General features: G+C 41.5%; 1 protein-coding gene and 1 long non-coding RNA gene across 2 annotated transcripts; both read left to right on the top strand.

The window, feature by feature from the left end:
* Positions 1-2,297: 2,297 nt before the first annotated feature.
* On the top strand, positions 2,298-3,135 carry LOC136433969 (uncharacterized). The gene is made up of 3 exons (XR_010755680.1): positions 2,298-2,400; positions 2,518-2,576; positions 2,982-3,135. It is a non-coding gene; the product is annotated as an uncharacterized lncRNA (long non-coding RNA).
* Positions 3,136-3,233: 98 nt separating this feature from the next.
* LOC136432044 (adhesion G protein-coupled receptor L3-like) lies at positions 3,234-11,027 on the top strand. The gene is made up of 14 exons (XM_066423062.1): positions 3,234-3,258; positions 3,434-3,547; positions 3,797-3,903; positions 4,235-4,378; positions 5,048-5,142; positions 5,531-5,658; positions 5,977-6,138; positions 6,599-6,795; positions 7,248-7,412; positions 7,914-8,032; positions 8,420-8,706; positions 9,130-9,199; positions 9,966-10,102; positions 10,596-11,027. Exons 1-14 carry the CDS (start codon positions 3,234-3,236, stop codon positions 10,985-10,987), a joined length of 2,142 nt encoding a protein of 713 aa, XP_066279159.1. The 3' UTR covers positions 10,988-11,027.
* The last annotated feature ends 2,675 nt before the right edge of the window (positions 11,028-13,702 follow it).

Below are 13,702 nucleotides of genomic sequence, written 5' to 3'. Positions count from 1 at the left end.
GTTCATACTTTTCTGTTTTTCTTAATCAGACGGCCAAACCATCAACAAAGAAGTCGGCTCCTTCCACCAGTTCGAGTGTGACGTCACATTTCCTTCTGCGTACCTACTGAACTGGATGCGGGGAGATGAGATCGTCGTACGGTTTGTCAATGACGCAATCACCGCGACGTCAACAAACTTCACCGATAGGGTGTCCATAGTTGGAGCTCAGAAGTCACTGGGTATTACGTCACTGAGAATAACTGACGCAGGGCAGTTTTTCTGTAGCGTAGTCGACTTGGGAGCAGTGAATCCTAACAGAAACTCTGCAAGGCAAACTCTGTTTGTGTACAGTAAGTGCTGTTTCTAATTTACCTTACGGAAGTTAATTGCTATTTTTGTCTGTTGTCTGTGCTTGTGTTTGTGTGCATGGGTTTGTGTGAGTGTGAACAGCATAATTCGAGAAGTTATGAATATACATATATACACATGTGTATCTTCAATTGCTTTACTTCATTTGGTATGTGGGTGGGTTTTGTCAAAACGAAGTACTAGTTTGATTATGGCTCCCCTAGTGACTTAATATATTATTGCATCAGCACTTTAGGCTTTGATACCTCGTTCCCCTTTATGTAATGCACCATATAAGAATCAAGACGCCTGTACATGTAATTCATCTTTGCCCAGACCTTGGCATCAACTCAAGGTTACGTTTTAACATTTTAAGCAGTTTCGATGCTTTGAATTTGGACGGGTTCTAGGTCAGCACTTAAGTATCACTGTGATCTGGCAGCAGGCATTGTCGGCCCTGTATCTCGATATCTTTTGGGGATGTATCACCTTTGCCAAGAAGGTTATGTTTTGATAGTATGCGTTAGGTTAGGTCTTGTCCTATATGCGATCTGCTAGCAGGCATTAACTAAAGTAGGACCAGATTATTGTCCCTCGAATTTTGTCACTGGCTTGTATTATTTTTACAAAAGCATTCATATGCATGCTATAGAGTAGAACTCATTGCCGCCAACTACTGTAGGAGCATCCTCATTAGATAGCTTTAAACAACGTTTAAGCAGAATAAAGAATAAAGAACAACGTTTGCAGCTAGATGCACAAAAGTGTGACTTGTCGTTCGGTGTAGTATAACGAGCTGCTGTCGCGCCTCGTACCAGAGAAGCTGGTGTGTTACGCCGAAGGGCGTTTATACCGGCTATATAGAAGCAGATATCATGTTTGCAAGTGAAGACCTAATTTGCATAATCAAGGAGGAAGTGCTATAATTCCATAGTAATGACTAACGGAAATTTCATGCGGCATCTGGAAATTCGGTCAAGCTCATCAACATTACACATAAATCATGCAAATCAGGGCCTCATTTACATATTATCTTTTTACATATCTAGCTCGTCCTACAGTGACGCTACCTTACTCGGAATATGTAGTTGACGCCGGAAGTGACGTCACGTTCACGTGCACCGTCACGAGCTATCCGTCCTCCAATGTCACCTGGGAATATTCAGATGGGTCCAAGTCTACCGGGGACATATTGCGACTGCGCAATGTGACATCACAAAGTCAAGGTCAATACCGCTGCTCGGCCGATAACGGCTTCGGAACTGATATGCAGTATGTTGATCTTGTCGTCGTCGGTGAGCATTTTCTTATCAACATTTTCTATAACTTTTTCCTACTTTACACAGACCCTAACACGAATGAACTCAAAAATACACAAAGTCACTTTAATAAACACACATCCATAGAGAAACAGATAAACACACACACATGCGCGCCTACACACACACACTAACAGGCACACTACTATCAGATTCAAGCACTTTGGGATATCCATTTAAAATCAAAATGCTGATTTTGTATCTAAAATTGTTCAAACTTATTAGCAATATTATCTGAAAGCCCTCTCGGTGACATGGAATTGACTCTATTGGGCCACATGCTTCTAAAAAAAAGCAACATTATGGTGATTCCTGATTATAACTGTTTGTTTTATACATCTCTGTTTTAAGCTCCTCTCCAAAATACTATCATTAATGAGTACCTTATTACACACTAGTGATCAACGAGAAACAATTATAATGTGTCACTTGAAAAGGCTAAAATCATTTTGGTGTTTGCTTTCTGGTTAACAATGCATTCTAAATGCATTTGTCGTACTTCGATTTTGCTGACCTTTTGGCATTTCCCACATTATTTTACATATATAAATAATACATGTAACAGGGAAACAGGTTGTATGTAATATGTTTTATTTGTCGTAAATATTGTCGCTCTAATATACATGTATTAATTTTCATTTCAGCCGTGGTCTCTGCCGACCTGACATTAGCAGGTGAAGTGTTTACTGACGACCTCAATGACGTAAATCACCCGCGGTACCAGATGCTGGCACGGGTGATAGAGTTTGAGGTACACACCTCTACATATCTTGGAACATCCATTTTGTTTTTATTTATCAGAGATAGATCCTTGTTTCAAGTATTCAAAATGGCTGCCTTAACGTTTATTTCTGTCTTCTGCTTGCAGACATCCCAAGCATTTGCGGAAGTTTCCAGCTTCAGACAGGCAACAGTGGAGGGATTTCGGTGAATAAACTTTTGGGGCATAGACTACCATACCTGTTGCATTTGATTTCTTCCAATATTCTATATCATTGATATCTTTAAAAAGCCAATAGGATCAATCAACTCATACGTTTGAAAAATAATGTTAACTTCTTTTACAACGTCTCGAGGTATGCTGTTCAAAAGCACATACCAACACACAGGCACGAAAACATTACCATGACGAACTTAATGACAGAAAAAATCCAGACAACATTGACATATCAACAACTGTTTAGAAGCGCAAGGTGACCTAAGAAACCTCCAAGTTTCCGGAAGTTTGATGTTTTGCTATTGCATGGTGAATGGCTTATGTTTTCCATCTGACAGCTTATGACTGCATACTTGTATGTTTTTGATCATGTTAGTTTTTTCTCCTTCTTTAAGCATGGGAAGCGTGATTGCTACTGTTGACATGGAGTTCACCGGTCAGACTCCTGTATCAGATGAGGTTGTGGTAGCAACCCTCCAGCAGTACATAAATGATAATGGAGGACGTCTTGGTAGCCTGAGTGTGAGCCAGGTGGACGCTGTGCTATCCACAAGTAAGTGCAAATCCCCAAATAACTTACGCCAAAAATAGTTACTCAAGCAATTGGATAAAACCAAATAACTAGACTTAGGCTTTCCTCACTGTACATGAATGCAGAAAAGCACATTGCATGTAAGCCCCGCTGTATTTGCAACCTAGAACAATGAGTGTTTATTTTTTCACAGAAATGCCATGGACCTAGAACCAATGGGTGTAACGCACTTTCATTAGAAATTAGATTTTTATTGACCAATTCATACATTTACCCCTCTAGATTACATTCAACTGATATTGCCCAATGTAACAGGTTATTGTGAAGGGGAGGTTGTTCAGACAGAGGCCGGTGACGTGTCTTTTCCGCGTGCGGACGGCGACAGTTTCTCCTACTCTACCAAACACTGTAACCCGTCCGCAGAAAATGGTAAGTATATGGGCCTGGATAAAATTCTTTTCACAAAATCAAGTATAATGTTCACATCGATATGTCGGTGTGAATGAAAGAATTGATTGTGTACATAGAATTGAATAATCCAGTGACAACCTAATGAGACTATTTGTATATGGGCCTATTTCGGATAAAAACAACATTTGGTTAAACATTATAAGGCCACCATGCCACCATGTATTCATGGCTTTAACTAGTTTTCTAATTTTGTATTCTACCCCACAGAGAAACCCCTGGCTACTCGTTTCTGTCGGATCACCACAGATAGAGGTGCAGTGTGGGACCCACCTGTCGTCCTCACGTGTGATACTGACTTACGAAACCTGTCTCAGGTAAGTGTTAACATCTAAAACTATTCATAAACCAACTAGCTGTGCATGCTGGATTGGGTTGGATGATATAAGAGTTGTACTGTCCTGAAAAACGTTCTAATGGGGATATAAGCTTAAACAACTTACAAAGACAAGAGAGTACTTCGAGTTACCTTACCTGCGTGTTTGCGCGTACGTGCAGCATAACTCAGAACGTTATCAATGGAATGTGATGATATTTGATATGTGAATAGATTTTGAGACGACGAAGGTCAAGGTCAGTTTTGGTCCTCGATCCTAGAGGCTTCCCTTGGTACTGCAGTGGTAGTCCTTGTTTTTGTGCCTTATTCAGGTTGTAGTGAGCAACGAGACAGCCCTATCTGTGGCAACGGAGCTTCAGGTGATCACAGTACAGACTGAAACGATCTCATCTAATGACGTCACCAGCATCAGTGCCATCTTACAGGAAATAGTCAACGCCAGTGCCACAGAACAGGTTGATTTTCATTATCTCTATCTCTCCCTCTTTCTGTATAACTTGAGCTGTGCTATATATAAATATGTTATTTATGTAAATAATAATATATATGGATATACATGCTAATATATATATATATATATGATATATGCTTGTCTCATCATCATCTTTAACATTGTTTAAGATCTTCTTATTGCCATCATTCTGTTATAATCATCATCCAGTGGATTCTGAATCTCGAGCTGTTAAAACATCCTGCAACTGCAGTCTGTCTTTCCTCCACTTTGCCCTTTGTCTTGCACGTTCCCTATATGCCAACTTAGTGTCTTTTCCTTCGTCGTCGAGACTAATGTTCCGCGTGCTTGGGGTCCGCCTTTAGTGTACTGATGAGCAGATTTGCATTAGTTCATTTGCAAGCCTTTTGGAGCATCACTTGAATCATTCTGTACTGAACTTCTTGAGATGATCTTGATCATGAGTCGCTCCCAGATCTTCGTTGCAGACTCTACCCATCCGCTCTGTCCCGAGTTCTGATTGTAACATTAACGTTACATGCTCTGACGGACATTCTAAACAATCAGAATTCGAGAAGCAATCAGAACCTGGTAGCTATCAGAAAACTGCCCGTAGCTGAAAGAAAATGGTCTGCAACGGAGAGTCTGAAACGGAGGTTTCTTTCTACCATAGATCGGAGACTCCCTTCTGACGACTGTCGACAACCTGATAAACGTGAACGCCACTGTCCTCCAGCAGAGCCAACAGGAAAGGAGAGGACCAACCAGGTAACGGCTGACACATTCAAACCATTCTATCTGTCCAACGTCCGAACCCTGTATTCGAAATTTCGACAGCGGTGCACGCGAAATGCGTTCGAAACATTCGATGGAAGCCCGTGCAATACAACTTCGAAGCCCGGGCAATGCCGTAAAATACGGACCGGACCGTAACATCCGTACCGAACATTATTCCATCACAGGTGTGACACAAACATGTATACTTTACAGCCGGTATAACTGCCCTTTGATGTAACAAACTAGCTTCTGTATTTTTTTCCCGGATTAGAAAGCGACATAGTATAAGCTGTAGCTGAAATGCCAGACGGTGACCAATTGAGAGGACCATGTAGCGCAATCTTAAGTTTCGAAAAAAACATCTTACCTCGCTTTTTAGAGTCGTGCAGGCACTGGAGGCATTTGCTGATACAGTGACACTGACCACGGAGACGTACACCGCCGTGCGGCCAGGGGTGGCACTGCAGGCAGCCGACATCAGTCCAGAGGAGTTAGACAAGGGGCAAGGTAAGCATCGACTGGATAGTGTCCAGTCATTCTAACGTTGTTGACCAAGCAGCTCTATGAATGAGAAGTATCAGTCGTTCCCTCAGATACTTGCGATTGAGTACAAGACCGAAACTAAGAATACGCAGATCTGTTATTTTTCATTCCTTTTGGTGCATGTGATGTTTATAGAAGTCTCCTGTGTATTTGGACACAAGGACTTATTCATTGTATTGTTTTCTTTTCATTTTGCCTAATTTTAGTTCTCATTGACTAAACCACTGTGTGTTTCGTTTGGCAAATGGGTAGGTTAACGAGAACGTATATTACTTTCCTAAGGATTTGCCTTCATTCTGGGAGGAGACGATTCTAACAGCTTGAAGGAAGGTAATGTTCGAAGCTTCACTACGGAGGACGGAACAGACTTTCTGCAAACTGTCGACATCTCCATCTACATACCTCCTGACATCTCCAACGTGATACAGATCAACGACACATCAGGTACTTTCAGCTGACTTTTACAGGTTACCATCAGAATATTCTGTATCATTTCTGCTCCATCTAAGTCCATTTTGACCATTGCCTTTGCCAAGGGTACTATCCATCGGTGCCATTTGCGGACCTGTTTGTGGACAACACAACTCGAGAAGTTGCAAGTTAGATGGATTTGTATATTTGGTATGTGAATAGGTGTAAGTAAAAGCAAGGAGGTAAAAGCAATGACAAGTTGGACTATGGTCTCCTATCGGTTTTTCATGGTAATGCAGCGGAAGTTTAGTTAAAGTCCTCCCATACCATATGGTGTATAGGGCGGTGCCCATCTCCGTTTCATAGCTCTGGGCCACATGTGGTGCAATCACTTTTGATATATCATGTCCTGGACATCTTATGGTCTTTTTTTCCTTAATCAATAGAATATAATGAGAATCCAGGTTTCTTTTCTTCCCTCCCTCTACCACAGAGGTCCGCCTGAGTTATACCCTCTACAACAGCAGCAGCCTGTTTGTACAGTCTTCCCAGGGTGCAGCGGGACCTTCCCATGGTGCAGCGGGACCTTCACAGGGTGCTGTGGGAACGCGCGTCATCGGCGGCAGAATCGCAGGGAGGCGAGTCAAGAACCTGCCTGAACCGGTTATCATCACCTTCGCACCCCTACAGGTAGCCCAGTAATCACCTTCCCACAAAAGGGAAACATAGTTTTTGCTACGTTTGTACCTCTTCTTCCAACAATACCAAGGTAACAGACACCGGGCCCTGTGGTGTTCAGTCACATTATGTAGCAACTGGTAGGACAGAACTGGAGGAGTTTGTTACCGTATATGATACCCAACTCATATCTCTCACTTTATCTCTTTATATATACATACACATAAGGTAAACATCATGTATTTGCTTGCAAATGATCCCTTCCTAGTTGTAACCCCGGTTGCTTCTCTGATCGTATCCATTCTGACCCGTTTGGCATTTAGATATTTGCATAGAATGCAGACGAGAGATATGGTTGACTCCGAGCCTTTTTGTTCTCTTTTCCTCCTCCTAATTCAGTTTTTCATATAATATCACATACATTTATTGTCATTAATCTGATTTATTTTCACTTATCTTTAAAGAATTTCCTTCCTGAGGACGTGAGGGGGATCAGGTGTGTGTTTTGGGACTTTGAGGCCGAGGCAGGACAGGGGGCGTGGTCAACAGAGGGGTGTGCGAGCAGGGGCGAGGAAAAGGGACTGTACACGTGTGGCTGTAACCACCTCACCAACTTCGCTGCAATCTTTGTAAGTAATAACAATTGTCGACGATGTCATTTTGTGCTGCTGTTCAGCAATAGAGATCTGCACGACAGACTGCTTAGAAACTCCCAGGTCTACAGCTTTCATCACACTGTCATACTGTGTTAAAAAAAGAATACCACGTAACGTTAGCATTACAATCCTCTTGTTAACTGATAATTTCAACAGGAATGATATAAGAATAGTTTTATATCATACCTAAGCCGTGATAACGTTTGATACGGGTTTATGCTACCACACGAGCTTCCATAGGAAATTTCGAACGCACTTTGCGAAAATTCGAATACCGGATTCGAACGTTGGAGTCGAGCACAATATTTTAGATTTCTTGTGCATTTTTCATTGAATCGCGAGTTTCCCCGGGTGTGTATGACGTAAATAGGATACAACACAGTGCATTCTGCTGGTCGGGCTGGAACCTTGGGGGATACGTGTAGTAACAATCATCACGGCTCTCTGTAATGTTTTGGTTTGTCAAATTTTCAGGATGTGTCCGGTGTCGGTTTTGGATACCACGAGAAGCCGCTAGAGGTCATAACTATTGTGGGCTGTGTCGTGTCCATCGTTTGCCTGGTCCTCACCTTGCTCTCTTTCGTCGTCACAAGGTAGGCAACAACACTATCTTAAATCTGTGCTAATTGGGCCAGAATGTCAACAAAATCTCACAGACACAGTTGCGTACTGGTGGACATACTGTTCGTATGAGGATTATCAAACAGGATGATGTTCTTGCTTGATGATAACGCTCTGTACAATGTAAAAACAAAGATCATGTATTTCTACTTCCATGAAAGACAAATAGTGCTTGTAGAAGTCATGTATCATATCAGTGCCAGTCATATGTAGGTAGCTAGACTAACGCGATGTCAGTAGAAGTCATGTATTTTTAATTCCAGGACTGACAAGTGCGCAGTGTCAGTAGAGGTCATGCGTATGTTATTCCAGGAAAGACTACCGCGATGTCAATAGAAGTCCTGTATTTCTAATTCCAGGAAATACAAGCGCCGCGCCAGAACAGGTCATGCCAAGAACCAGCGGCTCGTCCTCATCAACCTCTGTGTGGCTCTGTTGGCCATTCTCGTCATCTTCCTCGCCGGGATCAACCAGACGGCTTCTCCCATTGGCTGCACGGTGGTGGCGGCATTGTTACACTACTTCCTATTGGCTGCCTTGATGTGGATGGCAGTGGAGGCTGTTAACATATACCGAGCCGTTGTGCTGGTGTTTGATCACCATGTCTCTGAGAACTTCGTCATCAAGGCTGCAGCCGTAGCATGGGGTAAGTATTTCCTTGTTGGCATAAGTTATTAACCACCTTAAAGGGGTACTGAATCCTTTAAGCAGGTGTAATATTCCAAGGCCCGCTTTACATGTATGCGTTTTCAAAAGCATTTCTACGCGTTTTCCACAAAACTCAACAGCTCCGAAACACACTATTTTTTGCGTTTGCAACAGTGACAACAATTTTAAGAAGAACATGCAGGGAAGGCCAGAAACACTGTGTATTCTATGAACCTCCCTCAAACCTAAATGCGTATGTATAAGTATAAGTATGATAAATATAAAATGAAAGTACATCAGTGTACAAAGCTAAACTTCCTGGTAAAATCCAGTTTTGTAGTTTAGTCCTTGTTTTTACCCGGTATTCAGAAATCAAAAAATTATTTTTCAACTACAAGTGTGTTTTGTCATGTTTCTCCAGGCTTTCCACTTGTCGCATCGGTGTTGACTGCGGGGCCCTCAAGTCTCTACCAATACAGGATGGAGAAGTTGTAAGTAATATATTCAAGCACACGGTCATCACTTCTCACCTTGTTATTTCTACGTCTTATGTAGATATCATAGGTATCATCCTCAACAAAGTTACTTCTAAAATATGTCACATTTTCATTGTCACATCTGTATTAGTGACCACCTCTACATAAGGACCATCTGGTCATTGATGTACCGTCAAATCTGTATTAGTGACCACCTCTGTATAAGGACCACCTGGCCATTGATATACAGGCAAACCTGTACTAGTGACCATCTCTGCATAAGGACCAACTGGTCATTGATATACAGCCAAACCCGTACCAGTGACCACCTCTGAATAAGGACCACCTGGCCATTGGTATAGAGTCAAATCTGCACTAGTGACCACCTCTGTATAAGCACCACCATGGCCATTGCTATACCTTTAAACCTGTACTAGTGATCACCTCTGTATAAGTCCATCTGGCCGTTGTTATACGATCAAATCTGTACTAGTGGCAACCTCAGTATAAGGACCAGCTGGCCATTGTTATTCAGTCAAATGACCAAATGACCATTGTGGCTCCCTTCAAGTGATTCATTAGATATTATGTAAAATCAGCTTTCCAATATAAGCATGTAAAAACGATGCAGTTGATGAGGTATCAAAGGAGATACGGTTGAACGAAATTGAACGAAGTTTCCAGCTTTTTGTGTCAGGATTAGTAGAGTGGTGTTGTCCTGACAGTAAGCAGCAGGAAAACAATGCTACATAATTTTCTTATTTTTTCTCTTTGCTTACAGCTGCTGGCTGGCACAGAAACCCCTGATCTATGCCTTCTTGCTCCCAGCTGGTCTCATCTTACTGTTCAACTTGTTGGTCTTCGTCATCGTCATGTGCAAACTGGTCCGGGACGAAAAGACACTGAAGCAGTTGAGAGGTAGATATGAGAAAGCTTTTCGACTATACAAGAGAAGTGGTAGCCACACACACACATACAATGTAGATAGAGAAAACAAGGCAATAGGGAAACATATATAACTAACGCAATAGGCAAAATTCTAATACAGTTCCTATTCTGTGCATGAATTGTAACTAACGCCAGCTCAAATAGTACCACCGGGAACCCTAAGACCGTCTCATAAGGCCACACCAAGTCCATGAATGACAATCTAAACAAGATGACCAAAAACTAAGATGTTCAAAGTAGTGACCATAACTATTTTAACACGAATCGAAGCCAAAAGGACTTTTATTTAGGTCAACAAGTGCGAAAATTAACACTTGGTAGTATATAATGGTAGCCTAGTATCCCTCCAACTACACTGATCTAAGATATCCATTCCGGGTGATTAACACATCCTCGAGAAGGCATCGATAGCAGCTTTATTTGAGTGTATAGTGAGAGCTAATGTTACATATATCATGTACAGGTGCTAAGGTCAAGGAGGCAGACCGCTATTGGATAACCCGCCAGATTCGCCGAGCCTTCAGCATCATGGCCCTGTTCGGTCTGACGTGGGTGTTCGGCTTCTTCGTCATCAATGACGCACGCACGGTGTTCGCCTACCTGTTCTGCATCTTCAACACCCTCCAGGGCCTCTTCATCTTCGTCTTCCATTGCGTGATGAGAGAGGACATGAAGAAGTGGTGGACGAAGCTGCGAAACATGGTAATATGCAACTGCAATGGGAGTAAGAAGCAGGGTCTGTATGTTGTCGATGGGAGAACGTCTTTTTCTTCCACTGCCCAGACGTCGCAGACAACGCTTGTTAGGTTGAGCTCTTTATCATATGATAGCCAGCCTGATCACGAGCCGCTGTAGTAGCAAACATGTTGAGTTGTTATGTTATATCGCATTTCACATACACAAGAACAATATAACGAGAAAACTCGATGATATACCAGAACAAAACAGATATATATATATTACCAATTCAACGATATATAAACATAATCGTTATGAAAGGAAAAAGACTGAATACAAAACATGTAAATGAATTCGATTTTTTACAACAAAGGGTAAACAGAGATATTTATCTAACAAACAAATGGTAATTAGTGAATTGATGATTGATAATAATCTAATACTCACTTGTATCCAGGGAAACATAAGTGAGTATAAAGAACGTTTATCAATACCCACGGCAGGTACAAGAAAATGCCAAAGCCGGATTGATTAATACACCTGATGTCGTGCACAATGGAACATGTACTGAACAAGTCATGTAGTTATTGCTCTAATAATGCTTTAATAACAGCTATTAGAAATGTAACGAGTATTTTGCATCCAATAGTTTATAGTGGTCATCAACTAAAACTAACTACCTCGAAGCCAATGCTATAACTTGTATTGTAAGCATGTAAGCTGTATCCTAAGATCTAGTTTGGTCAAGTGTGCATTTAGCTATCTGGGAATGAATATGCGGATAAAGATTCGGCGTTTTGTCTTACCTAGTCCGATAACAAAATTGAATTATCTGGCTAGGCTGTTTTTTTTATCATAAATTAAATGCGTATAATGGATGCTGCCTGTGCCTTTTCATGTGATCCGGATATCCGAATTGACTCCTCTAACTAAATAGCTGCAGCTTTTCCATGCTTTCTGTTAAAGGCATCCAGAGCATGTTATGAGGCTTGGAACTTGAATAAAAAACTCTAATTACTAGTCATTCCTACACATAGTAAGTTTCAATAACACTATACCATTACATATCGACATTAGAGTAGCAAAGGTACGATGTCGTTGTGTGGTGAGAACTGATAGAAAATCCAAGCCCAAATAGACTGATCCTGACTGTTCATCACAATTAGCGGTTCAACCAATGAGACAGTGACTGCATGTCAGTCAAATATTTGCATTTTTATCTTTCAATTTTTGCATTTCTACATTTTGACGGGGGTAGGCGGGGAAATGTTATCGGTCTATTTACACTATGTATCTCATTTTTGTGCCACCTTTGAGCACTTTTGATAAGAAATCTGAACGCAAATGTGGTAAATGTGGCATTAAATGTCAATTTCATAAAGATAACAGCAACTACAATATTTCCAGTTTCCAAGCGTCATGAAATGCTCTGGGTGCCTTTAAAATGTTAAACAAAATTAAAAAGAGGTTTGTGGGAAGTAGAGCACGGCTTGACAGGAAAGAAAATAATCCTAGTCAGAAATACATTTAAAAACGTCACGCCTATAGATTAATTTCTATACATTAATTTTCTAATTGGCACACATTGGCAAAAGGGGTATTTAAACTTTGGTCTTAGACGACCTAGTGTCCACCTAGTGCCCACCGAATATAAATAGAGAATTTGGGGGGGGGGGACTTAAGAGTTCAGGATTGTCATTCGCATGCATCGTACGTTCGAATACATCACGTTGCTATCAATGAATTATTCGTAGGATGCTTATCACCAGGAGAAGCGACCTCGATAACTTCCCTGCATGCAGTGATGCACCAATGATCTGGACACTTAGCTCGAGGATTGTGTCATCGATGGCTGGATTCATCACGGCCATCTTCGAAAGAAGAGTCAAAAGTCTCGCGGGGGAGGGGATCATTCATTATTTACATTTTTGATTTGTTGATACGTTTTCTGGGATTGCCACCACGTAATTGATTTTTGGGATGAATTGAAAATCAGGTTTCTGGAAACAAAGAGGGCAAAATTTACTTGTAAATAATTCTGATACTATTTTTGGTAACCTTATCCAGGGGGGGGGGGATCTGGTCGGTAACCCCATAACTCCAGCTGAAGGTGTCAACTGGCGATATTCTGAATACATATAGGCACCATGAATAGTACAAACCATGAAATTCTGAAGTGTAAGAGCCATGAACCACACTGTCCTACTTTCACAATCATTATCATGCAGACATTTTTCCCCACTTTTTCTTTGCTAATCTCACCAGAAAGGTCAGAGTATCACGAGGTGTAAAGGGCAACAGGGAGTAAACAACCTGCTTAACGTTAATATTCAAACTGGCGGATTCAGACAATCAGTATATCAAACATACAGGTAAAACCCCTCAGGTGTATTTTTCTACCAATGCTAGTCGAATTTAATGCTTTTCAGATTTTAATGCAAATTTCCACCTAAAATCTGTGTGTATATTCTTTTCCAATGATGGGAAGCAATTAAAGATGACAGAAAAATTCACAGCACAAACAAAACCGTGTAAGTCTATAAAATTGTGAGCAACAAACAATCCATGATTATTTATCATTACAAATTGTAATATTCAAATGTCCAGCTTCAGACAATCAACACTACCCTATAAGTACGACTAATCTAAAACTGTTTGCCACGCTGCATTGCGGATCAGCCACCGAAGCACGCAACCTACCAGCAAAGCAGCAACAAGGCAACGAAAGGGCCTTCGTAACTTCCTGGCAAGGAGGTAACATTACCCTGGGAGTCCAGGCACCGTAATCGGATCCCCGCACGCGCGCCCAAGCTTTCACGGCCCACCCTCCCGCTGCCCCCCGAAGACTGACCCCGCCCCACTCTCCGCTCAGACCCAAACTCCGCTATCCGA

The sequence above is a fragment of the Branchiostoma lanceolatum genome, chromosome 4 (assembly GCF_035083965.1).
Source record: "Branchiostoma lanceolatum isolate klBraLanc5 chromosome 4, klBraLanc5.hap2, whole genome shotgun sequence".
In the NCBI taxonomy this organism is placed as follows: Eukaryota; Metazoa; Chordata; class Leptocardii; order Amphioxiformes; family Branchiostomatidae; genus Branchiostoma; species Branchiostoma lanceolatum.
The sequence above is the reverse complement of the archived record's forward strand: the minus strand, read 5'-3'. Positions and strand labels throughout refer to the sequence as shown.